Genomic DNA, 26,237 nt, shown 5'->3' on the forward strand with positions numbered 1-26,237 from the left:
TTTGCAGGCCACCCCCTTTATTTTCTGGGAACCGGAATGCCGTTTTGGGTGAACCGTCAGACTTCTCGTTATGTCCCGCTCCATCTGTTGGGGACTGTTTTTCTTTTTACGTCTCTTGGACGGGTTGAAAGCATCAAATTTCGTTGCATCTTGTCGTACTTTACTGATTCTGAAGCTGTCACTCAATTTTTACAAGCGGAGTTTGAAAGTAAACAAGCCGATTGTTTGTCCATTGGGGAGGGACGCACCTACTTAAAAAAATGGGTCCAATTTTCCCATTTAGTCGTCTGTCTCACTTGACTTTTTAGAACAACACTCACCGTATGCGGAGCAGAAAGTTCTGATTCAGTGTCTGACTCGCCTCAAGTTAAATTGAAACAAATCAAATGTGCTTTGCTTTCCATTCGTTTTGCTACTTCTTGCGCTCTTGACTTCTTTTTTTTTTTTTTTTTTTTGGATCCACTGCGTATTCTTCACAGTGTGAGTCTGTTTTGCTTCTCGCGTCAAACGCGCTGACCCAAAACAACATTTTCAGTCATCTTCCGTGCACTCTGTGTGAGTCCGAAAAGATAATGAAGCGGAATGGAACGATTTCCGCCCGTTAGCAACAGTTGCTTTGCATCGCATCATAATCTGTCGCTTTGCAGCCTCCCGGTCTTCTCCCGCCCGTCTCTTATTTGGAGGGAAGAAGAAGAAGGAGAAAAAAAATCTGCATGCGCAGCAGCCTCGGTTCCAGCTGTGGACGCGTGATTGAAATGGAAATCCAAAAGGTGGAGAAAGAACCGATTACGCGCCTGAATCGTGCGCGCGGACTCCTCGCTGGCCCACCAGCTGAGCGCAGAAAGAGAAGTGGTGGAAAAAAGGAACATGGCTGCCTGCAAGATGGAGGCTAAAAGGGGGAGGACGCAGGAAGCGGAATTAGAAAGCAACAAAGTGAAGAGAGTCAAAAGCGGCGACGAATGAAGAGGAAAACGGCCCATTCAAGTCCAACCCTTTCAGGTCAGGCTTGATATCGCAGTTGAGGATTCGACCTCTGACCTGGATTGATTGATCACCACAAGGCAGAATGCACGTCTTCAGTTGGACGTCATGCGGCTTTATTTCGTGTATTGTCAACTCAAAACTCTCTCCTGTTACTTAAATTTGGTACATTTGGCACATTAAAAAAAAACAAAATAAATACGGTGGCCTGAGATGGACCGATACATATTTTGAGGAGTTCAATATGTGTATTATTAGACTGAAGTTGTAAAAGCCAGAAATATCTGCTTATTTTAACAAGAATTAGAACAAGCAAATGTCACACATTCGAACGAAACGACCTCAAACTTCCTTCCTTACACGCAACAAAAAACTTCAACTTTATTTCGTGTATTGTCAACTCAAAACTCTCTCCTGTTACTTCCAGTCCTGTTTCTTAAATAAGACATTTGGTACATTAAAAAAAAATAAAAAAAAAATACGGTGGCCTGAGATGGACTAACACATATTTTGAGGAGTTCAATTATTAGACTGAAGTTGTGAAAGCCCGAAATGTCTGTTTATTTTTCCAGAATTAGAACAAGCAAACGTCACACATTGGAACGAAACGACCTCAACCTTCCTTACACGCAGCAAAAAAATCAAACTTTGTCCCTTTTTAAATCCTTTGGAACAGCGAACTTAAGCGTATTTTTTTTAAAATTTTCATTCTGGAAAACCGAATTCAAGACTGAGCCTTTTTGAAGAAAAACGTGAACCGCGGTTGGCCCTGAATATTCGAGCAATCAAAATATTGAAATGAACTTCACTTTTTGCACTCCATTTTGTCTGTCTTTGTATTCATGAGATGCGCGCGCGCAGATGGGCTGCCGTCGACCTCAGCTGCGGCTCACGGCTGCGACAGATCCAAGACGGGAGGCGGAGCTTGAGCCCAATCTGTACGCCGGAGAATGAGAAATATGAAATAATGAAGAAGAGAAAAGGAGACGGAGAGACGCCGGCAGACTAAATTTTCTGTCTGGAAAGCATGCGAGCGCATCCATGTGCTCTGCCGGGTCCCGGGGCCCGAGCGCAACGGTTATCTGATGGAGCCCGGCAAAACCTTGGCCGCAGCTCGCCAAACAAAACCCGCCTCACGAGGATTATTTTTGTGCTCGGCAGTCCCACGAGGGAACAGAACATTTTCTTCCAGGCAATTAGTCTGCCCGCTCCGTCCGACTTGTCCCGTGCAGACAATAAACACGACACGAGACGTCAAGGAGAAAATTTGTTTTTAGAACCACACGAGTGTCCGTCTATGCTGAAAGCGTTCACATTTGCAATTAGAAGAGCAGCAATGTGACTTTTGCCAGCACGGAGGCTTTCGGATGACATATTCGATATCACCGGCGTTCTAAAGAAGTCAAAAGAAGTCTTGTCACTAAAGGTGGTTTTCTCAAAAAAGAAAAAAGAAAAAATACCAGAAGGAGGTATAAATATTTCTTTTAGAGAGTGGGCGCAAAATTCCGACTTGCGACCTTATAATCGTCTTTTTTAATCATTCTTTGTTATTGTGTTTAAATATATCATTACCGTACACATTTTCCATATTCAAATACACGACAAGAATTTCTGCTGTTTTTTGTGAGAATGTGCCTGGCGAGTGTTTGACAAACGATTGACGCCTGGTAAGTCACATCGTCTGTCTCTGATTGGTTCTTTTTGTCGGGCAAGGTGGTTGACTATGACTAGTAAGAAAGAAAAAAAAATGACATCACTGTGGATGCAGTAGCCGTCGTTTCCCCGTCTTGACAACGTGAAAATCATCAGGAAGTAAATCTGCAACCGCATCCTGTTTACTCTTCACATGAGCCGAGCGAGCGAGGACAGAACGCCATGTTGTCCGTTTTGAAGCTTTGAAAGCGGTGGCCCTTAATTGCATTTCCCCAACACAGCCTCACCTCTGTCTCATTGCGCTGGCAGATCGGCGCCGACAGGAAACGTCCGCCGTTTTCACTCCCACCCAAAAGGCGGTGCCCGCCTTCCAGCTTTGTGCTCTCGCAGATGTAAACACGAACCCGTTGAAACGCTGAGCGATAACAGATAGCAGATAGCGTATCTCTTTGCAAACAAAAGCCCATTCAAAAAGCCCAAGGTCACCTGTTTGAGTGAATATCAAGCGGGAAAAACAAGGCTAGGATGTCGAAAGAGTCTGAAAGAAGAAGAATTGATTCACAAAAATCGACGACAACAGACAGACAAGTTCTTTCCTTAAGCCGGCGGTGCGCTAATGACTTACTGTAAATGTCATGATGCCAATAGAAACCTTTTTTTTTTTTTTTTTTTCACGGCAGCTCTGTGAGGTCACACATTTTGCACATATGAGAAACCGCCACTGGTCACATCGTGATACGAATGTCTACCATGAGTAGACCCACAAAAAAAAGTGTCACGAAACCGTACCAGATACGTTCACATGTGAAAAAATAATAATAATAGAGCTCATCCGTCTTGTAGTAAATGTTTGAATGAGACGGAATCGTGAGCTGCAGCGAGTGAGTCGGTACGCACGCCAAGTAGGTCAGGTACCCGCACATTCCCTGCAGCCAATAGAATGAATTGCAAGGGGGGGGGGGGCAGCATTGAATGTAGCGCAGCCCCCCCCCCTTAAGCAACGGAAGGCAAACTCAATTAAGAGGCGTGTTAGGAGGTCACGAGATAATCAGACTGTAAACTCACAAGCCGCTGCCGGGAACGGAGACGTCACACCCGGACCACAAGGACTTGAAAGGCCCACAAACCTGCAAAGTCAAAAACATATTTGAGTTTCTTTGCCCAGAATATACAGTATTTTCCACGCACATCTTGAACCGATACGTCTTTTGTGTCTCTTTGCCAACGCACTGAAGTCAAACATGACTGGAATTGTGAAAACTGAGCTGCTCGCGAAAAGTGCTGATTTTGGAGGTACTTGGATTCTTACCCGACGACAGGAATATGTTCCATTTTAACGCTGCTGTTACCATTTGGTTAGGGTCCAGGTTTCTGATCCGTAAAAAAACTATGAGCTCAATCAGTTTATTGATCAAGTTGAGTTTTGCCGACTTTGCAAGACTGGAATGCCAAATCTGGTCTTGTATTCAGATCTCTGATTTACTGGATGCAAGTCGAGTTCCGCACCTTTTTGGCCATCCAGGAGCCTCGTGTTGCATTTCAGTCCATGAAATACAGCAACGCTTTCTTGCCAGCAGTCCACGCCTATTTGTCGCGTTCCACAATCTCTCGCTTATCATCTGAAATCACACTTTTCAAACATTGGCAACAAAATCCGTTCTCATACAAATTGCCGAGGAAGGTAACCTGAAACGGCTTCGATCTTTTTGTGGCGTTTTTCTCATGCCAATTTCTGCCAAAATTTACAAACTAGCTTCGCCTAAATTGTCTTGAATGAATAAGGAAGTTCTGTTAGTTTGAGTTCCAGAAGGCATTTGATTCGATGCATAGAAGAGCGATGTTGACTATCTAACCAATTACTGAAGCAAAAACGGCACTAGGGGTAAGCACTAGTGTCGGTCGATGCATTTTCAATATTTAGAACATGACAAAAACATAAAACAACTTTAAATAAATTGCAATATACTCACCAGAGACAGTGATTATTTATTGATCACAAAATCTGACAGTCGTCAGTAGTTGTGGAACTCTGGAAGTGCTGAAGAATTCCTTTTCAGGGTTGAAACAAGTCTGTCAGCTCACATTGTCCGGCTTTTTTTTTGGGGGGGGGGTGAAAAGTTGGTCTTGGAATTTTATTGTCCATTGGTCTTGACATTTGTCATCTTCCCTCTGCACTTACCAGAGGACAAAAAAGCCCGCCAATGTCACTCTAAACTATTGCGAAAGCTACGATTCTGATAAACAGATTCTGAAGGCCCTGGACAGATTACATAAAGGCTTCAAATCTGATGGGATTCACACACACGCGGAAGTTGGGCAGCCAAGAACAGCGACAAAAACCTACTACAGACGCTTGCAACATCGTTTTTCAACAAGGACGCGAATTGAGGCAACGTTTCTGCCCCCATTTTTATTTCTTGTCATCCTTTACCTCGTTCTCCATCTTTCTTTTGGACAATATCAATAACTAGGCTTTACTAATTCGAGCTAAAAGAAGCTTTAAAGACCCTCCAATGTCGCTTGCAGACCTCAAATTTGCAGACAATCGTGTTAAAAACGCAAAACTGCTTGTGCAGTCCTTTGAGAAGTCAGCAAGACTAAGAGGATTATACTGCAATGAAAGCAAAAACATGGCCGCAACTCCGAGCCCGCGTGAGCTACGTTCACTTTTAGGTGCAAGCATAAAGCAAGTTGACGACTTCAAATGCCTCGGATCATAAATTTGGGATTCCCGAAAGGATTTGAAATCTCGTAAAGCTCCTCCGTGGGCAGCCGGTCACAAGCTCAACAAGATGTGAACGTTGTTCGGCATAACGACGTGCTGGACCTCAGCATTCAGTTCTTTTGGGTTTTCTTTGGCTTTTTGTGACACTTCCTTTGAGAATCCGGTGCCACCGCAACACTTGTGTTTTGTTTATTACTCGGGCTGTGCACGAACTGCTGGGCACTCAAAAGTGAGTGACGTCAGTGAGGAATGTTTGGACGGGATGACCCGTCTACCTTCTACGTGGCGATTGCACATGCGCGCAAGCTAAGTACACGCTACATTTGCGCGGCCACCTGGAAATACCCGTGTGTGTGTGTGGGAGTATTTGGACGGCTAAAATCGTCTTACCAACGGGAAATACAGTATTTGGCTACGCAACGGCTCGCTGTTGGCCTCTCATCACATCCTAGCAACAAACCAAATAGAGTTTGCAAACATGGACGCAACTAGGAGACGAACTAGCTTAGCGCTAGGCTATAAGCTAGTACAACATAACGGGGATGGATTTAAAATGGGACCAAAGTTATTTTAAACTGTAAAGGAAAACTTTTGGCTGCGTAGGCTACGTTCCGATACATTTGAATGAGATCAGTGAACATGATCAATTGGATTTTTCATTTGTTGAACTATGAAGCATGCATAAGAATGAAGAATGGTAGATTTAAACATCGTCTTTGCCGTTAATGAGAGTTGACGGTTTGACCCAACTCAGATTTTTTATTTATTTTTTTTCTAAATAGGAAAACAGAACAAAATGCAAAATGAGTCAGACGCTATAAAAACGATCAAAATCCTCAAGAAATGAACCCTCTTTACTCGCAGTCTGGACAGTTTACAAGCTGTCTGTTCCAAGAAATGATGACGTGACAACTTGCCCAGATCACCACGCGAGGCTCGTTGTCCGCTCTGTTATTAAATGACCCTCCTAAAAACTCAACATTTATTTAACCACATTTCCCCGATCATGGTCATTTTTTTCTACATATTCAGCCAATGTGTCATTCCGCGCTGTTCCGAATCCTTTCAAAGCACACCAAGTAAAAAAAAAAAAAAAAAAGTAGCCAGGAAAAAAACACCTGAACTTGGCTATGATGTTTTATTGATGACATGGAAGCTTTTGCAGCAGCGGCGAAGCGCATTGCTGAGAGCCCAAGGCTTTTAGTTATGATGAGCTGCTCAGTCTTGCAGAGGGGTTCGAGGGGGTAACGCTTGCAAGGGATGAAGACTGAACAAGGGTAATAGTGGGACGCGGAAGCAGAAAAGTGGGCTCGCGCTCCACAATGAAAAGGTGGAAACGTTGAAGCGGATTCGATGCTTGGAGAGCGGAAAGTGTGAGGCTTTTTAAAAGTCCATCATCATTTGTGAGTGCCAATAGTCAAGAACAGGCTCGCGTCACAACTTAACTCGCTAATTCATGCATGAAGCGCATCGAATGTCCACTGTATGACTACAAGGAAGGATGTGAGGGCAGAGACTGATGAGAAGCCACGGACGACGGATGATATGCACTACATTAGGTACACTAACTAAAAAAATAAAATAAAAAAGAGAGCAATGATGATAACACGTCAAATCGGTAAAATTACCGAATGAACAATACTGAGCTCTAAAAAAAAATAAAAAGTACACTAACCATTTCGAGGACAAATTTGTTTATAAAGGACACGTATACGTAAATCGGCTGATTCAATCCAAAATGGTGGACGTCCAGTCTTTTTGGGCACGGACCGAGACAGTTTAGACGATCCCGGCAGAAAACGTAGATTTGATCTTGGGATACTTAAAGAAAGGTCAAAACTATGACGACTGGCCTTGCCGATGCCATCTCATGTGGACGATCACATTCAGGATTCACAATGAAAATGCGGGTTTGAGGACCGTTTATCACACCCCAGAATAGACCCTGGACACACAAACGATCCAAACACACTTCCTCCTCGAACTCTGCCACAACGACATGCGGCGCGCGCGCTCTCTGTTCTTTGTCAGCCCTTTTATTGTGTGTCGGGAAAAAAAGCTCGGGCCACTGCATCAAAGTCGGGAGGACATGAATGCTCGGGTTCGAGTGTGCATGCACACGCCATGCCGTGCCTGTGCAGAGTCTGGCTGGCTTTGAGGACAGCATCTGTTCTGTGCCCTGTCACCCTCCTCCTCTTGACAGGTGTGTGTGTGTGTGTGTGTGTGGGGGGGGGGGGGGGGGGTTCAGAATCAAGGGAGACACATGCACAGAAAGCCTAAAAGTCACAGACACATGCTTAGTATTTTTCTCCACACACCTGCTGTGGGGCTGTGGGGCTGTGGGGCAGCGCCGCAGCGGACTGTGGTGCCGGGCCGGCGCAAGCGGCGTGTTGCCATGTCGACGCCACCTGCTTTCAGGCCAAACACAGGATGAAGGATTAGCGACGACGAGGCTCAACAAACACACGAAAAAAAAAAAACGCACATGTGATGCTTCTACATATCACTCTGGTCTGCAAGGACACTATCAAAAACCTCCGCCAAGGCCAAAAGATAATGCCAAAAATTCACACCCAATTGGGATGGTTTCTTCCATAGCATTCAAAAAAATTTCGCAGAAACAGCCCTAACCCGATAGTACGACGGTGTATTAGGGCCGCGTATGAATAGATTTTTCTTAGAAGGCAGGGGCAATATTGTGAGAATTTTTTTTCTAAAATTTGGCACTTAATAAAGTCGCAAATTTGCACAAAAAAACTTCAGAGAAATACACGTAGCATAGCTAAAATCTAATGTGAGGATTTGGTGATGGTTAATGGGACACTGTATAAAATAAAAAGGCAGGATGGAGACGGATTAATTCTTAATTTAAACTTTACTCGTCATACACAGCAGTTAGAGCGACAACACTTCCTGATTCCCTATCAGCTGACTAAACACGAACCAATCAGAAGCTAGCATACTTTAGGTCAATGCAAGTGAATGACGGAGGGCAGCAGATTCGACTTAGCTACTTGTACAAAAAAAAATACCAAAATGTATGAATGTGTAAATGATAATTATGGAAACATAAATGTACAAATAAATATTCATTTTAACAAATTAACTTAAATGCTTGATCCTCAAGATGTGGAGCTTCTTTGCAACATTTTCCTCATTGGCAATTTGGCTGCCACTGTTGCGAACATTAAGTGTTACAAGCCATCTGACCTCCATTTACGGTTCCTGGCTGGCCTTTTATCGAGATTATATTTTGCAGATTCATCTTTGTTAAATCGCCATAAAAACAAAGTGTGAAAGGGGAAGAGTTTTTCATTACAGCAATGCCGCAGTTTTTGTTTTATATCAACACATTCCATTCCTACTGGCACAGATGGCGATCGGCGACGACCACATCTGTTAGCTTAGCCGCTGATTTAGGCCGTTGTCATTCCAACTGTAGCCTATAAATGCTTTGCTGACAAGAGACATGAGAACCAGCAATTGAAATTCCGAGCTTGTGCCTAACGCGGAGACGTTCGCCGCGGCAAGGGAAATGATCTCGGTTAATTCTGCACTGGATTCAGGAGAGGCGGTAGACGGGGAAGGCTGGGAAAACTTTGGAAAGGTACACCTCGTCCCAAGCGGATGATATGCCGCAGGGCATGACGCTGTGGGTTGATAAAAAAAAAAAAAAAAAAAAAAAGTGTGTGCATGTGTAGGAGCTCCCCTGATAGTACTATTTCGGAGAGACTTGAGCAGGAGAGGCATTGCTTCACTATCTGCCGTTTGCCGCCTGGAGGAGGTGCGAGGCAGGTCTGCATCCATTCCATTGGCAGCTTGTTCAAGCTGAGAATAAAAACACTCGGACGCGCCTCTGCGCTTTTTAAAGAGGATCTTGTTCATGTGAAGCCTGCACAGACAAGCACAAGCAAACAGTTAACACCTTGAGTGGCGGATTCCACACATTTCTCCCAAACACTGAAGGATGTGTTTATCCGTCTTGCCGGAAAATGACAGGGTGAGGGCAAAAGGATGGCTTTGGAGAAGGTTCAGGTGGAAATAAAACAGCTGGTGGCCACTAAATGAGAGGGAGTGGGTAGACCGCCTGGCAGGGTTCAAGGCCCGAGAAAGGTTGTTTACAGGTGAGATGGGCAGAAAAATGGATGCCTGCTGGTGGCTAAAAACAATTTGTCTTCTTTGGCTGCTTGTTTACACCGAGGGATAGAAATCATGAAGTCTTGCCGGTTCAAAAGGAAAATGAGCACAAAAATTGCGCACTGTAAACACAAAAAGGAGTTGCAAGAATTGTTTTCCATGGACGGGAAGAGATTCCAAGTGGTTTGTCACGAGGATATTCGGTCATCTGGCGCCCTCTGCAGGGCACTTGGAAGCACGGGGTTTATTTTTTTGTGAAACTGGTTGACTGTCAAAAGTGTTTAAATCAAGTACTGTACAATATTAAAAAAATATATATATATATATACACATCTCAGCTCTCTAAATACCAACATGTACATATACCATTCTGTTCATTTTAGTTGCAAATGTTTATAAAAACTGTTACGTACATTTTTATGCAAGGTTTCATACTTGCAAGTTAAATACAAATTAACTGCATTTACTTGGATCAAGTTTAAACCACTGTAAGGCAATTTTAACTTTTTTTTTTTTTACTTATTCTGCAAGTCATCAATGTACAAGTAAAACCTTAATAAGTATGCATAAACACTCAATTCAATAAATTGACCCCATGCAATAGATGCAAGATTGCAATATAGTTTTATTCATTTAGGGTCAATGGTGTGAATTGGTCAACTAAAATAGTATATATATATATATATATATATATATATATATATATATATATATATATATATATATATATATTCTCTCACCCTACCCCAATGACGTCACAGTCAAGATTTCATCCAAATGTCGATGCTGCTGGTTGCATACGGCTGCAGTAGTTTTTTTGTCCCGCAGATGGCAGGCAGGTTGCAAAGCACAAACTCATTGAGCATGAATTATGGTCAGTTTGATTTGTTCCGTAAAATGTTACTGCTTGCATCCTTCTGAAAGGAGGTAAATAACTTGATTCATAATTAGGTACCACTAGAAGTTGGGTTGCTTTCAATCATTTGCATCATGTCCTAACCTCCAGCGAAGCAAGATATTGAGACAACAGTTTAATAAATACAGCATTTGAGTTTGATGGCTTCTCACACACGAAGAAAAACAAAAGGCACACGACAGCGTTTCGTTTCTCCAAAACATTTATTTAAACAGTTTTCTTGTTTGCAGCTGCAACCTGTCGGGAAGAGAAACAAAGCGTCAGGCGAGACTCGGCAGCGGCGCCTGTGCATGTTAAACATCCCGCCCGCAAATGAAAACGCATCCACTCGCTGGGGGAAGAGCTTTAACGGCTTTGTTCAACTGATCAAATGAAGCCTCGCAGCTCTTTTATATTCCATTTACACGCATTCATCTCACTTGATGACCGCGCGCAATAGTGCATTCCAAACAGGGAATGTTTGGAAACAATGCCACGCGCGGGACCTTGAGTACTTGCTGCCAAAAGCGGCGTCTAGTCTGCTGACAGACGAGTGCAAAGGCACCGCAGTATACGCAGAGCGGGCGGTTCGCGGGGGGTGCACGCGTGGTGCTCGTCTGCTTACTGCTCATTAGCACGGGTAAACAAGGAGACCGCGCCATACGGACGTCTCGCCGAGCATGAAATGCCCTCCTAATGTTTACCCCCCTTGCCCTTGGATTATTACACCGCCGCTTGCCGCCCCCCCCCACCCTCCTGCTACTTGACAAGACCCCAGGGTGAGGCGATTGGGGGAATAAGAGTTGAGACGTGCAACACAACTCACTTGGCCGACAGGTAACATCTGCCCAAGGACGAGCGCTGCAATAAAGGACTTGCCTCATACCCAAGATGAGATTCCTCTCATGCTTTGACAAAATGGAGCATGACGCATTTCTCAACACAAGTGAGGCTAAATTTAGCAGGGAAGGAGGCTGATAAAAAGTGCAAGTCCACAATAACAGCAAAAATCTATTTTACTTGTGGTATATTTTACAGAGCAATTAATCGCAAACTATTTCGATCATTAATTGCTGACAGCCATTGTTTAACCTAAAACTTGCCGCAATCCTGATTTCAGCAGTCAACTGCAAGATTTCTGCAGCATTTGTTTTCTCACATCATAGGAGCCAAACCAGTCACTGTTGATTACGAAAATGGTTATTTGCACCCGTAGTTTGAAATAACGTAGTCAAAACCGACAAGTTTTGTTTCAATTATTAAACATGACCAACCTAAACAGTTTACAAACAGTAATATTGGGGGGGGGGTGATTTTGCATTGAACTTGAATGAAAAATACATTCTTATCCAATTATTCAATAAAGTGGTGTAATAAGTGGCTAAAAATGTTTGATATCTACAGATGGTGCCGGGTAAATTTAGCTGGCAAGGCTGATTTGAGATTCTGGTTAACAAAAACAGCACAAATTTGCATGGGTAATCAATTGTACTTTTAAGGATGCACAACAGAGCAATACAGACTTAAACTGAATATGTTCCCAAACACAGTTGGAAGCATTTCTCAAAAATAACCTTGCGGCAACCTTCACTGTTTATATGCGCTAAGTGCTATAATCAAAGTACGACAAGGCTTAATTGGTGTTTTGTTCAGCTGCTTTGATTTGCGCAAGGAGCATAAGGTGACTCAAAAGCGGCGAGAAACTACTCATAAAACTCTAATTGAGTTCAATCAAATGCACGGAGAAAACTTTTGGGATGTCCCCCCCCCTCCCTCTTGATGACAGAGGAAAATGGTTGCTCACCTGGCCGGCAATTCTATCCAGGTCTCTGGTTCCCTGGGAGGTTAGTCTGCGACCACTAGAGGAGATTAAGGAAACTAAATTAATTAATTTAGCTGAAAATGGGCCATACTCTATCTAACCTCACAACATGAGGCTAAAAACCAAAACAAAAAAATGCAGATAGATTACCTGCCAATCAGATACCCAAAAAGGGGAGAGAAAAAACCAAAACAGCCAACCCAAACAGGTCTCAGTGGCGATGCTTACCCATTGGGATCCTTCTCAATCATCTTAAGAAGCTCGAGGGCCTGCAGCACTTTGCGGGCCACGTTCTTGGAGCCGACGCTGTAGTGGGCGGGACACACGCCGTTCCTATTGCGGCCGCCGTAGATCTTGGTCATGGAGCCCACGCCAGCACCCCCGCGGAGGTACAGGTGGCGAACTGTGGAGGCTGCGTCAGCACAGGAAGACAACAGCGGCAATATGTTACTTTAAGATAAAGGCAGTGATTTGGCTCTATGCAAGCACAATAGGTTCACAACAGTCTGGATGCAGAGGAGCAAACGGCGACCCTGGAAGGAGTCTCGCAGTCTCCAGCAACACCACAAAAAGTCTCTAGATTTGTTGGTTGTCACGTTTTTCTTTTAAAGTTGTTAGATGGGTCAAAAGATGGCAAGACAGTCATCTTGTGTCATCATATGCCATTTGTCCGCCATAGGTTGTCACGGTAACAAAAGGCACGATTTGAAAACATGATTATAGGCCGAGTGTTACCAGTGATTAGTAAGTATATATTTTCCGTGAGTTTATTTTGACCCAATAATGATTTTAAAGGACAATCTCTTCAATTTGGATTTTCTGGCTTCTCATTGGCTAACCAGCACTCAACAAGCAGCAAATGCAAATCATGTGAACTCAAGTCACTTGTCGCCTTGGTTTCATATGCAAGATAAGCAATATTAGTCAACTACCCCTACACATATTTACATTCTTAGCATTCCCCAGTTCATGTATCTTGCTATTTCTTCTACAACATATCCTCCATATTTTCACGGGAAAACTCACTTATCAGCAAAGACAAGATGATAGTACAGAGAAGTGTTCTCACTTTTCACAAGTGATACATTACAGGATACCCTGCAATAGCTGATTTCCGCAAAGTAGAGGTAGATTTTTTTTGGGGGGGGTAATTACACCTCCTCCCCCAAACATTTTCACCCTTCTAAACAATTGTTACACTTAATAAAAGTAACTTTTAAAATGCAAAATAAAGAACTAATACCAGCACTGTAAATCCTTGTACACTGAGTGGAATTTCTTCATCTTCCATTTAGAAAACCAAGAGAGGTCTTGGGAACCTTTGTTTGCACAACAAAGATTTACTGCGTTAAAATGTGTATTTATTTATTAACCCACTAGAATTGTACCTTTGACTAATAAAAATAAAACAAATTTCAAGTTGCTCAGCTGCCCGCTATTATTTTGCTGCTTTTTACTGATGTCCTAAGTTTTTATCATGACACGGTGTCCTCCTTTTAAAGTTGGATAAAATAATTGACCAGCTTGCTTGTTGCAAACAACGCTCTTGTTACAGCTTTTTTTGCAATGTGTCACGGCGCTTGATCTATTATCCAAGGTACACAAATTTGTGGACTGTATATACAACCTGCAACTACTTAAAAACATTTGACAAAGAGCTCAATAGGCACATCCACCAACAACAAGTCAATAAGCAGTGATACACTACACCTACCGGATCTGATGTAGAACCAGTTCTCATCGCAAGGGGCCAACTCCTTGTGTTTGCCCAGCTTGACAAGGTCCACCCAGTCAGGCACCTTCAGCTTCCCTGACCTAACAAAGAAAATTAAAATCTAATTTAGCTTCAAACACATAACCATTGAATTATGTTACATAGTGATGGGTGCACCTATGTCCAACTGTAGCGGAACCTTGCTTCACAAACTTACGTTATTGCAACTTTTTGTGAAATGAAATAAATGTTGAACTGAAGACGTGTACCCATATAAAAATGAATGGAAAAGGGAAACTTATCAGACTTAGAACCAATTTGGCGGCGTGACTTAAAGAGCGAATACGTTTTACACTGGGACAGAAATGACATGTGGGGATGAAGACAGTGCCCACAAAAGCAATGTTTGCCAATAACTTTAGTCTCAATCTCAAATATGAATCATGAACCACGGTTCCACTTTACCACAAGATATTTGCAGTACACGAGTAACTTACTTCTTCAGGAAGGCAGCCAGTGCAGTGACGAACTCCTGCTGGTTGACGTCTTTTACAGTGACACCTGGCATCTTTGAAAAACAAACACTATATTTTAAAAAAGTGTTGTTATCAAGCAAAACGAGGCACATTTAATCAAACGTGTGTGTGTGTGTGTGAGACCACGGCGGTTGACAGTCTAGCCGCGCCTAACATCAACAAGTAGACGCTCATGCCAATTTTACAAGTTTCACTCATTTAATGTCCAGTTCCTCTTCCAATGATAATGCAAAGGTGATATTAATGCTAATAGTGCGCATGCGTTTAAAACGTTGAACCGGCATTAGCTTCTCATGTAGCTTGGTTAGCATGGCGCGTCGCAAAAGAATTCTGTAGCACGCCGCGAAACGACAGACTGCTTTATTTAACCGGCACCACTAGAGTTGCCGACCTCAAACGCTCTAACATACACAATGAAAAGGGTACGCGCAGACGAATTTGTCCTAAAATGGTGAAGAGCTAACAGGCCGCACCGTGGCTGCATGGGAGCAGCCATTACTAGCATAGCCACGGAAAAGCGACGCACACAAGCCACTAACCTCTTAAAACTCATTCTAGCTTGCTGTTATCAACACAGAGAATCGGTTTTAGGGAAATTGTTTATTTCCGAAGATTATATACACGCTAGACGCGTACGTGCCGTTATGTTTGGCTGAAATAAACGTTATAATACGGGAAATAAGGCGGCGCGTTTACCTTGCTTGTGGACAGCGAAGGGAAAGAGGCTGCGACGGGGTTTCCTACGCGAGTTAACACGGACAAATCTCGCCGAGTAACGCGAGAACACGTCGACGTGGGTTTATTGTTTGATGAATATCATTCGAATTAAATAAAATTACTCTACTTTTAGAAAGACGATCTGGGAATAATAATAACATACAGTAGGAATGGTTAAAGTTTTGTGCTCTCATTCATAGGTGATCTTAAAAAAAAGTGTACTTAAATCATGGAAACGTTCTCATTTTAATAATAAAGTACAGTAAATGTCTTTTTTTCTTCTTTCAAACATTATTAATTAAAACGTAATGACATTTAATGAATCCATTTAAAAAAATACTGCAACTGCAACATGTTTAGATTAGTTTATTTGTTCATAACAATAAGTAAAAAAGAAATATACACCTAAGAACAAAGACCAAAAGATGTAGACTAAAGCCAAAACTTATACTGTCTACCCTTTTCACATGATACTACATCAAGTTAAAAGACCTATCACAAGTTCATACATTCACATACTGCATCTACACATAAGTCCAACAATGTACTACACATACATATATGCATATATTTACAAAAATATGTTTTTATTACTGACATACATATATAGAAAAATATATTTTGTCCATAAACAACTATAAACTACATTGCCATTTCGTAACTATTAATAATCTTGCATTTAAACATGTATTTGGAATTCTTAATTGAGTTACACAGTTTCAATTCACAATCAAAATTATTCCACAAGTTTACTCATTTCACTGACATACATGTTTTTTGTTTTCCTAAATATTGATGTTCCTTTCAGCTCATAATCGCTAACTCTGTGTTGGAAGAGCTTTTGAACACAGCAAGAAAGCCTATTATTATTTATTTTAAACATAATTTGGGCGGTTTTAAAGTCCAACAGATCGTTAAATTTAAGTATATGTGATTCAATAAACAGATTATTAGTAGATGATATTCAGCAAGGTTAATTATTCTAGTTAGGGTTTGAGATTATGATTAGGGTTTCAAAAAAGGGTTAAGTTTTCAAGTAGGATTTTGAGCTATTCAACTGTAGAATGATTTTGAAATATATTGCTGTGCTTGGATGAATATTTGAAGCCAGAAAGCGTCAGCCCTCCAGTTCATTCAAAACAATCTGCATATTCAAACAAAAAGAGTTTGAGCGCTGCACACTAAACTAAAGTCCCCTCTCAACTCATTTTCATTTTCTTGTCTACTGGCTTTAGCTCTCGGTTGTCGCCTTTTGATTTCTTGCCTTTGTGTCGTTGCATGTCATGTATTATTGAACGAGCCGCCTTAAGATCACACGGAATCATGTGGATGATGTAAAGCAAAAACTCGGGGTGGCCTATATTCTTCAGGGACGATGCATATATTCCATTTGGTGCCATTTCGTGCGCCATGCGTCCGTCTCACGCTCATTTGCAGCAACGGCCTTTTGATAGTCTTCATCATCTTTATCAGCTCCAAGTCAGACACACTTCGGAAAGCACTCTGCATGATGATAACAGTCAGCTTTTATACTCCTTTGTATGCATGTGTGTGTGTGTCTCATTTCCATATTTCCCTGGCTGGCAGAGGTGGCGGCGTTGCCCTTTGCACATCTTGGACAGAAAGGGCAGCCATGATACAACATTTACACAATTGATATGTTTGCACAGACAGGGGAGAGCGATATGAGGCAGCAGGAGGTTTATAAATCAGCTTTAGCCTGTCACACATTTTTAGAGGCGTGAGGTAGGAAAGGAGGCTGGGCTGGTGTGTGTGTGTGTAAGTATATAAATACAGCCATTAAAGGAACACATCGTATGTTGAAGTTATCCACCGCTTGTCGCTGAAGCAGGTAACGTACACCTTTTTCATTTTTGACACAGCAACAGCCACAAATCAGTTGATCTGAAATGATAACACTCCACTACTCAATGCATCAGTTTCTTGGCTGCTTTTATGAGACAACTATGGATTTTTTATTTATTTTTGTTTCCGTTTTTCAAATGAACCTTTTTTTGTTTGATTGAATCTTTTTTGTTTTTGTAATTTTTTTCCATTTTTTGTAATAATTTTTTTTCTATTTGTTGGATTTTTTTCCTCACGTTTTTTTTGTTTGGTTTTAAAAAAGATTGTCCAAAAAACAGAAAAAATATTTTGAAAAAAAAATTATGTAAAAAATAAAATAAATAAATATATATTTTAAATATTTATATATATAATATTTATGTTAGTGCAGTAAAAGCGTTAACTGATTAATTAATCACCAAAAAATTATCATTAATCATGAATTAACACAGATTAATCGCACTATTAATTTTGAGCATAGATGTTACTTTAGCGTGACAGCGAATGGCTACGTTAAAGGTAGCACAGGTTGTGTTTGTGTGCAATAAACATAATTACATGCATTAAAGTAAAGCATTTAATAAATGTTTGCGTATCACATTTTGAATATTTGTTCATGCCAAAATATTGGGGTCATTTTAAGTTATGCAAGTAATTAATTAATTAGAAAAAGAGGAGGATGAGCGTGTGCAGTGGATCCAAAAATGTTGACGACGTCCTCATAACATTAATTGTCAAAATAATTAACACATAACTGGTGCTCTTCAAATTTGGCGGGAATTTCAAAAAAATAAAACTACTCCGCAAAACAGTTTTATTTTCCCCTCCAAGTGAATGCAACACAATTATGTAGAAATGGCTAAAGGTCAAGTAATTCCATGAGAATAGACAGGTGGCATATATGCGAGGAGTCCTACATTGTGGTTTATCTGAAGCTGCTGTTTGAGCATTAGCTTGCCAATCATCAAATACGTTTTGCGAGCAGGGGAGAGTGCACTATTGTTACTAATAAAGTTAAAATGAGCAGCGATTGTCACACCCACCTAAGTGGGGCGATGCCAATGCTAACATCATTTGCATTAACGGGCCGCAGTTTGCAGTGTGCGACGGGAAGACTGATCAACATCGATAAAAAGCGCGCAGCTGCCTGTTTGGCGTTTGCATGGCGCTCACATTCTCAGTGGCTCGCCAGCGTGACCTTTTCGCTGGCTTGCTCTCCAGCTCCCCGCTAGACACAACCAAAATATCCCAGCCACTTTGTCTGCCCCTGGACCAACACTTGTATCACATTTTCTCCACACATTTGCAGCCATTTTCAGCTGTTTTGTTTTGCTCGACTTGCCTGTTTTACCTCTAAAGTGGTCTGAATTCTGCGCAATTTTGTGGCATATTTTGGGATGAATTCCAAATTGTTAACTCTTTGACTGCCAAAAACGTTAAATAACGTTTAGTAAAATCCTACGGAGGAGCGCCAAAGACGTTCACCAAGTTTTTTTTTTTTTTTTTGGGAAACGGGTGGAGGAAAGCCTTGGCCAGCTGTGCTGAAAGTATCAAGCAGATCTAGTTAGTATAATGACTATTTTTGGCCCCTAGATGGCAGCGATGACTCTCTTTGGACAAGATCGGGTAGGCGTCAGTAGTAGAAGATGTGAGGCGGAGCTGGAGTGTTGAGGGGACAATGGCTGAGAAAGCGAATGGCGACCGGTGGCAAGCAGCTCACGCTTGATCGTTTTTTTCAAAGAAGAGAAGCATCAACCAGTGCTAAAGAGCACATTGATGACGACGATGATGATGATGATGATGATGGTGACTCTGAGGCTGACGCCGAAGTTGGAAGCGTTGACGCGGCGGCTATGATCACGTCATAAAGCCTCACAAAATTTTCTGTGGACCTTGATAGATCAGTCAAAATGCTTAAATCGGCTGGCACTCACGGCATCCCTTTTCTGAAAACGTCTGGCAGTCGAAGAGTTAAGCAGTTTGTCCTTCCTTTTTCCATGGCCCTTCCATCCTTCACTTTATCACTGTTAGCTGCAGCCTTCCAACGCTACGGGGAGAATGTATACATGCATATTTGCATAAATAAAAGCAATAATCCTTAAACGCTTCCACATCCTCGTTAAATGTGCTTTCATCCCTCCAGGCATGGAATTTCTGTGGCTGTACTCTCTTTGCCAGTGCATCGTGTCGGTGGCGGTGATGGTGGTGAGCGTGAGGTTATGCATGGCGGTCGGCGGCAGCCAGGGCGCGAGACCCCAACAACACGGGAGCGTGTCTTGCTGCCTTGGCCTGTGCCTGGGCTGGGTGGGCGCCATCGGGGGCGCCCTGGAGATCCCAGTCATTGTCTTCCTCAACTTGAGGACTCCGCAGTGCTTATACACTTGTATCACTCTGCTGTGCTGCCCCCTGCTGGTGAGGCAGTTTACCATGTGCCTGCTGCTGCTACTCACCTTGGACTGCCACCTGCAGCATCACTGGCCCAGAAGGTGAGTCCAGTTTATAAATACATAAGTAGCCATTATGGCACCTCCTAATCAATTTACCCGCAAACACATACTGTTAATTAAGCGATAAACACCGGTCATTACCGCCTTGGTAGATGTGTGAAAATGGAGGGTAAATGTGTGGGAGGCTGGAGTTGAGAAATTCTCTCTCAAGCTGGTCTCGCAGTAAATGGAGAAAATCAATATCAAACTAAGAGAAAGAGGGTTGTAAACATGCCAGGATGCGTCATGTGGGAGCGTGTTACATCAAAACAGACTGCACACCTCTACAGGGACTGTTTTTTTTTTTGAGTTTGCTTGACTTGCGAGCTGAGATCAAAGCGGAAGTAAATATCAATAGGCTGAAAGATGTTTGATGGACAGCAACATGTATTTTTTAATAGAAGGCTATTGTTCTTTTCTGTGTTTGTACCAAATTGATAAAAAAAAAAAATTGAAATGGAGGTTAAATTAACTCTTTCACTGCCACTGACGTTAAAAGACGTCAAGTAAAAACCTACGGAGGGCCGCCAATGACGTTAACTCTTTGTCTGCCAAAAACGTTAAATAACGTTTAGTAAAATCCTATGGAGGAGTGCCAAAGACGTCAAAAGACGTTTGTTCCAAAACAGAGGTGAAACTAACCATTTTCTATTGTTGATTACTGAAAAACGGAATAAGGTAGAAACAAACTTTTTTTTCTGATGAAAGATGATAGTCCAACTTTCATTTGGTAGTATTTGTGTTTCCATAGTCCAAACACATAATTTTCTGTGGACCTTGAAAGATCAGTCAAAAATGCTTAAATCGGCTGGCACCCACGGCATCCCTTTTCTGAAAACGTCTGGCAGTCAAAGAGTTAAAAAGGTTTTTCGATCATTTCCAACAAGACAGTAAAAAACAAAAACTGGGCAACACCTTACAGCAATCAGTACTTGGAACAAGAGGAGGACAAGCTTCGTTTTGTCTTCTTCCCGTACGGATGTTACACGGAATACTTGACACTGTTAGGGTTTTGTGGTAAAGTCGGAGACGTGGATCCAATTGCAAGGAAGCACAGTGAACAGGCGGAGGGAATGTGTTAAGGTGGTGATTTATGGACAAGACCAAGAAACCAAGACTTTGACTAGACTGGACTTGACAGAGCATGACGTGACAGCAACGGACTTGCCTTAATGGGGAGGGACTTGGCTTGACTGGCTGTGGAGTGGCTGAGGCTTTGGCTAAACTGCAGTGCACAGTCCATCCGTCCGTGCATCCATCCATTCAACCATCCCTCCATCCAGCTCGGCGTCACACGGAAACCGGATCCTATCTTATCCGAATCGATGTGCAAGGTAGACTCCCATCCTGGATTTGGTTTCCAGTAAACTGCAGGCACAGGTGGCAATTGCAGGTCTAGAAAATAAAAACCCCCGCCACAATTTGGCTTTTGTCACATGTGTTTCTACTCCACAAGCAGGTAAACGAGTTTCAGGGAGAACCACTTGTGGCTAAAGCCAAATCTGGCAGGGTTTTTGCTTTCTGGACCTGGATTTGCCACCACTGACACTGATAGGTTCAGTCTAAACTCCTTCGTCTGCTTCTGTAAATCGGAAATTTCCAAGGTAGACACGGTCTAGGAAAGGAGCCATAAGAGTACATATACATGTAAGTCATTTTTCTTGATGGAGGTCTTTGCGTTTGACTCCTGCTACTGAAAACAGATCTTATGTATTGGTTCTTGATTGGTCCGAAGCGTGCCATTCATTGTATTATTGATGTGTTTTGCCAACCAGGTACTCCGCCCTGGTGACCCGTCAACGAGCCTTGTGTGTGCTCCTCCTGTGCTGGATGGCGTCCGTCCTGACCTCATTCGGCCAATTCATCAGCTCCGACGTCCTGGACAGGTGGGGTAGGAGAGGCCAAGACCAGCACACAGTCGACCTGGGCTTGGACGGCAACTGGACCACGCCGTCGCCCAGTCTTAGCCCTCTCCCTAAATACCCGCACGAGCGTATGGTTATCGGGAAGCACCTTCCATATGGAGGCTTCCTGTCAAAGTTTTACACGGAGGACTTGCGTAATTTCACTTATGAAGAGATTCATAGCAGCCACTGGGGTGTTTGTGCCCCTGACACAATCCTCAGCCCCCAGTTCTTGGTCTACGTGCACGGGACGGCCGTGTTCATGATCCCCTTGCTTTTCCTGCTATTCCTTTACCTTGACGTTCAGTGCAGGAACCCCAAGCAGTTTAGTCAGTCAGACGCTTCTAAGTACGACTCCCGGAGGTTTCGCTCTCTGGCTCTGTCCGTCTCCTTCTTAGTTCTGCTCTGCCTGCCGCTCCAAATCATCCACGCCGTCTTGCTCTTCGCCCCCAGCGCCGCCCTCCCCTTCTGGGTTCACGCCATGGCCGTCTTCTTCTTCCAGTTGTACGCTCTCGTGCCGCAGGTTCTTTTCACTCCCTCGGGGAAACAAGAGAGTGACGAGCGGGCAGCATCGACGCTCTCTGCGCTTCCGCCGGCGGTTTTGCAGCCCACGGGAAAGTCTGTCCATAAGGCTTTGTGTGAAGTGGCACATGCTGCTTCGTGGGCCTCGGCTAAAAACTCCCTGAAAGCAAAAGTGTGCCCTGAGGTCTGAAATTCCAAGGTTAAAAAAAAACATTAAAAATTGCCTGTATGCCAAATTTCCACTGTCCACAAGAACATGCCGGTTTCAAAAAATACTCCAATTACTAATTTGGGTTGCCGGTTGTTGGCCGCTTTATTTCCGATTATGCAAAAAATGTACAACCTATATATCATGTGCATACAAGAACCCCTCCCGAAAGAAATCCCTTGCCCCAGAAATGGACCAGGGATGTGATTTGACCAAAGTGAAATTATCTGAAAATTTAGCCGGGGGTCTGGGGGCCGCTGGCACCCAGCTAGGTCCAGGGCAGTGCCCAGTGGGGGGGGGAGCATGAACAAATAATTATATCATGACCAAATGAAAAGTAACTCATATTAGAGCATACCACAAATGTCTTTGTTATAGCAGAAGATGTTATCTGTCGGAGTCATGTGCATACACAATGAACTACTAAAAAAAAAAAAAAAAAATTGATTTTTTTTTGGGGGGGGGGGGGGGGGGGATAAAAAAAGCGGAATTCCGCGAATTAGCGGAAAAATCACATCCCTGAATGGACTCAAGCACTACATAATTTTGCCTTTTTCCCCCACTTAAGTCATGATGTCATCGCTCTCCCCGTATCATAAATGAATTGGAGTCGTCCTCTGTGATGTTCCTTATCGTTGCACTATTATTCAGGAATTGTATTTCTTTGAATTTTTAAGGCCCTTCCCCCCTAAATAAATAAATACAATGAAATGGTGAGCCACTTACTCCTAACATTGGAACCGAAAAGTAGTCGAATCACACACAAATGGACGGAACCGTCCATCTCGTCCTAATGGTAGAACCGGATAGTGGCCTGCTAATTAACAAACAGATAGACAAACAAATACCGAGTTAACATTTGGACATTTTCCCCTTTGATAAGGGAAATCAACTTCACTTGTTTTCCTTTTGAGTCACAATAGAACTGTTCCTCAATCCCAGAATGTAAACCATAGTCCCATCCATCTATTCCTAACCTCAGAACCAGAAATAACTCTGCTAACTAAGAAAAGAGGCATTAGAAAAATGCTTTCCTTTTTTGTATAGATATGTCTGTTTTTACCATTTTTTGGTGGCAAATCCAGGTCCAGAAAGCAAAAATCTTGGCCTAGTTTGGCTTATCCAGGGGTGATTCTACTCAACAAGCAGGTAAACAGGGATGTGATTTGACCAAAGTGAAATTATCTGAAAATTTAGCCGGGGGGTCTGGGGGCCGCTGGCACCCAGCTAGGTCCAGGAGCTCATGGGTTTTCCGTGTTTTGAAGTACTTTCAATGCACTCACATGACAAAGAAATAGACAAAACAACAGCATCAATTTTCAATGTATATTGAACTATCCCATATAAAATGGCAGTTTTAGTCAACTCAAAATCAGTCACATTCAAAAACATTGGACTGCCTTTGCTTTTAAAAACTATCACTGAGAATATCATCATATCTAACTAATGTGATTACTAAGTTAACACATAAATAATGTTGAAGAGTTCAAATTTCATGAACAAATAATTGTATCATGACCAAATGAAAAGTAACTCATATTAGAGCATACCACAAATGTCTTTGTTATAGCAGAAGATGTTATCTGTCGGAGTCATGTGCATACACAATGAACTACTAAAAAAAAAAAAAAAAAAAAAATCGGATTTTTTTTTTTTTTGGGGGGAGATAAAAAAAGCGGAATTCCGCGAATTAGCGGAAAAATCACATCCCTGGGTAAAGGAGCTTTTACCTGCCAGGGTATGGCAAATCCAGATCCAGAAAGTAAAACCCCTGCCGCAGTTTGGCTTTAGCCACGGGTGCTTCTACTCAGCTCTAAGAACCGGCAGGTAAAGTTGAGTAGAAGAACCTGTGGCCAAAGCCAAACTGTGGCTGGGGTTTTACTTTCTGGACTTGGATTTGCCATCTCTACGTTTTTGGCATTTACGTTAGCCTGGAAATGTTGACCCCACCCCAGAATGGAAGTGGTACCGATTCCTAATGTTGTAAAGAGCCTGCAAATAAATGACCAAAATTTCCCCTATTTTTTTTCAAAAGGCAATTTCCAGTTTTTGCCTCAAGTGTGAGCATGCGTCTATAATGAAGCAAAAACAATCTCCTCCTGTGCCGCGTGTGTGTGTTGCAAGCAGCTCCGTTGACTTTGCAGGCTTGCGGTCCCGCCAAGAATAAACAGCAATTTGCTATTAGCTTGTGGTTGTTTCTAAACTAATAATTGACCTCATGCACAGATGCTGCGAGCCGCTCGCAACTGAAAAGGCCACTTCATTATCGTCTCCCGCGCCAAATGCCAGCCAGAAAATTAATCCTCCCGATGATGACGGCAATCCTGATCACAGATGTCACTTTTTGCCGCCACGGCCCATCGTCTGAAGCCCCCCCCCCCCCTACCATGGCCCGTTTCAAGTTTGTGCCAAGACAGCCACCCATAACACACATGTGAGTGACAGCGTTTAATTAAACATTGACTAATAACACAAGAGTCCAGAGAGGATGTCGCGTCATAAAGGAGGGGAAGATAATTAACCTGCTTTTGACACAATCTTCATGCTTGTTTTGATTACACTTGTAAATACAATGCGGTGCTTTCTGGTAATGAAAAAAAAAAACAGAGGGGGCCCGGCTCCCGTTAATTGGATTGTTCATCTCGAACACCCGTCGTTGATGTGCCGGAGAAAACATGAAAACGAATGTTATTCTCATCTTGAATTGCGCTGCTTGGAATGTTTTTGTCGTGCTCTTGTCACGTTCCTCTTTTGTGTTGAGATTAGATTAGAATTGGATTTTTCTTTAGTACTGTGCATTTAGATTTACTAGCCGCCATATTAAGCATACCTCTGTTTTCCGTTTTGCGAAATACTTCTATTTCGACACGTCTCAAAAAAAACACCTCATGAGAGCGTCAAAACTTTTTTGCGATATTTTTTTCAAAAATCCCGTGTTTCTATGACCAGCTTGCTTTTGCGAAACTTGCCTTTTGCGCAAAACTGAGCGTAATGGAAATGCACCTTGCAAATAGCAAACACAGATTTTGTTTGCAAGTCTTAAGATCTTATATATATATATAAGATATAAGATATTATATATATATTTATATATCTACTGTATATTTAGCTTGTTGAGCTAAAGATCATGAGTTCGAGCAGGTTTTCCTAATAAAATGCATTTTCTTCTTTCTACTTTCAAACCACCCTAGTAGAATGTTTAGAGCAAAATCCGTACAAGCTAAAGGGGTTAAAAGTATCGATTGTTCTGGTTTGTCCGTCAATTGTTCTGTCTGCTTCGAAAAAGCTCTCAGCTTCCTGATTATGCCTCAACACACTCGCATCGATGACACTCGAAACACCTCGCCGCGGTCCCGCCCGCTTGCGCTTTCCACAGCGGCGACTTGAATGTCCAACCCGATAATGTAAAGGACATCAGAACCGGATGCGGCGACGCGTTTACCGCGAGTCATACAAATGAAATACGACGGTCGTAAATGGGAACCTTTTCGCAGTGGGCGCAAACAATCGCTCACGGGAGCCAATGAGGCGTTCATCGACTTGACGTTGTCATTATCGAGCGCGTTATGCGCCGTTCACCGGATGCCATAAAGTCCAGGAGGAATATGCGTTTGCTTCTTGTCAGGATCGCTCGCGTCTATGGATTCCACTCAACCGAGGCCGCGCCGTCTAAAAGCTTGACCGTTACCTTCAAAGGCGCATGAATGGCTGCTTTGGAAGAATGTACGAGAATGGCCGGTGATGCGGTGCCATCACGGAGCCGCCATAGATTTGCAGTTTTGAAAATGGTTCCGAATCGTAAAGAAAAGGCAGAAAATTGCACAGGGTTCCGGACTGTCCTTAAATGACCCTAAAGATCGCCGCTGGAGGGCGGCGTGGCTCAGTGGTAGAGTGGTCGTCTGTCAACACAGAGGTTGTGGGTTCAATCCCGTGCCATTGTGACCACAACCAAGTGTCCTTGAGCAAGATACTGAGTTGCTCCTGATGCTGCGTCATCACTAGTCGAATGTAAAAGCGCTTTGAGGGCCTTGAAAGGTGGATGAAATGCCTTTTACAAGGACTTTTCAAATCTTAAAAGATTGCGTGTCTCAC

The 26,237-nt window shown here is 42.7% G+C and overlaps 2 protein-coding genes across 2 annotated transcripts; one reads left to right on the forward strand and one right to left on the reverse strand.

Annotated features, from left to right (window-relative positions):
- Positions 1–10,596: 10,596 nt before the first annotated feature.
- On the reverse strand, positions 10,597–15,247 carry rps19 (ribosomal protein S19). Its single transcript, XM_077576765.1, has 6 exons — positions 15,160–15,247; positions 14,425–14,495; positions 13,928–14,028; positions 12,442–12,625; positions 12,196–12,250; positions 10,597–10,649 (listed from the first exon to the last, which is right to left on the reverse strand). Exons 2-6 carry the CDS (start codon positions 14,493–14,495, stop codon positions 10,620–10,622), a joined length of 441 nt encoding a protein of 146 aa, XP_077432891.1. The 5' UTR covers positions 15,160–15,247; the 3' UTR covers positions 10,597–10,619.
- A 3,923-nt stretch (positions 15,248–19,170) lies between these two features.
- Positions 19,171–22,127, forward strand: LOC144058329 (adenosine receptor A1). Its single transcript, XM_077576735.1, has 2 exons — positions 19,171–19,511; positions 21,287–22,127. Exons 1-2 carry the CDS (start codon positions 19,171–19,173, stop codon positions 22,125–22,127), a joined length of 1,182 nt encoding a protein of 393 aa, XP_077432861.1.
- The last annotated feature ends 4,110 nt before the right edge of the window (positions 22,128–26,237 follow it).

The sequence above is a fragment of the Vanacampus margaritifer genome, chromosome 9 (genome assembly GCF_051991255.1).
Source record: "Vanacampus margaritifer isolate UIUO_Vmar chromosome 9, RoL_Vmar_1.0, whole genome shotgun sequence".
NCBI lineage: Eukaryota > Metazoa > Chordata > Actinopteri > Syngnathiformes > Syngnathidae > Vanacampus > Vanacampus margaritifer.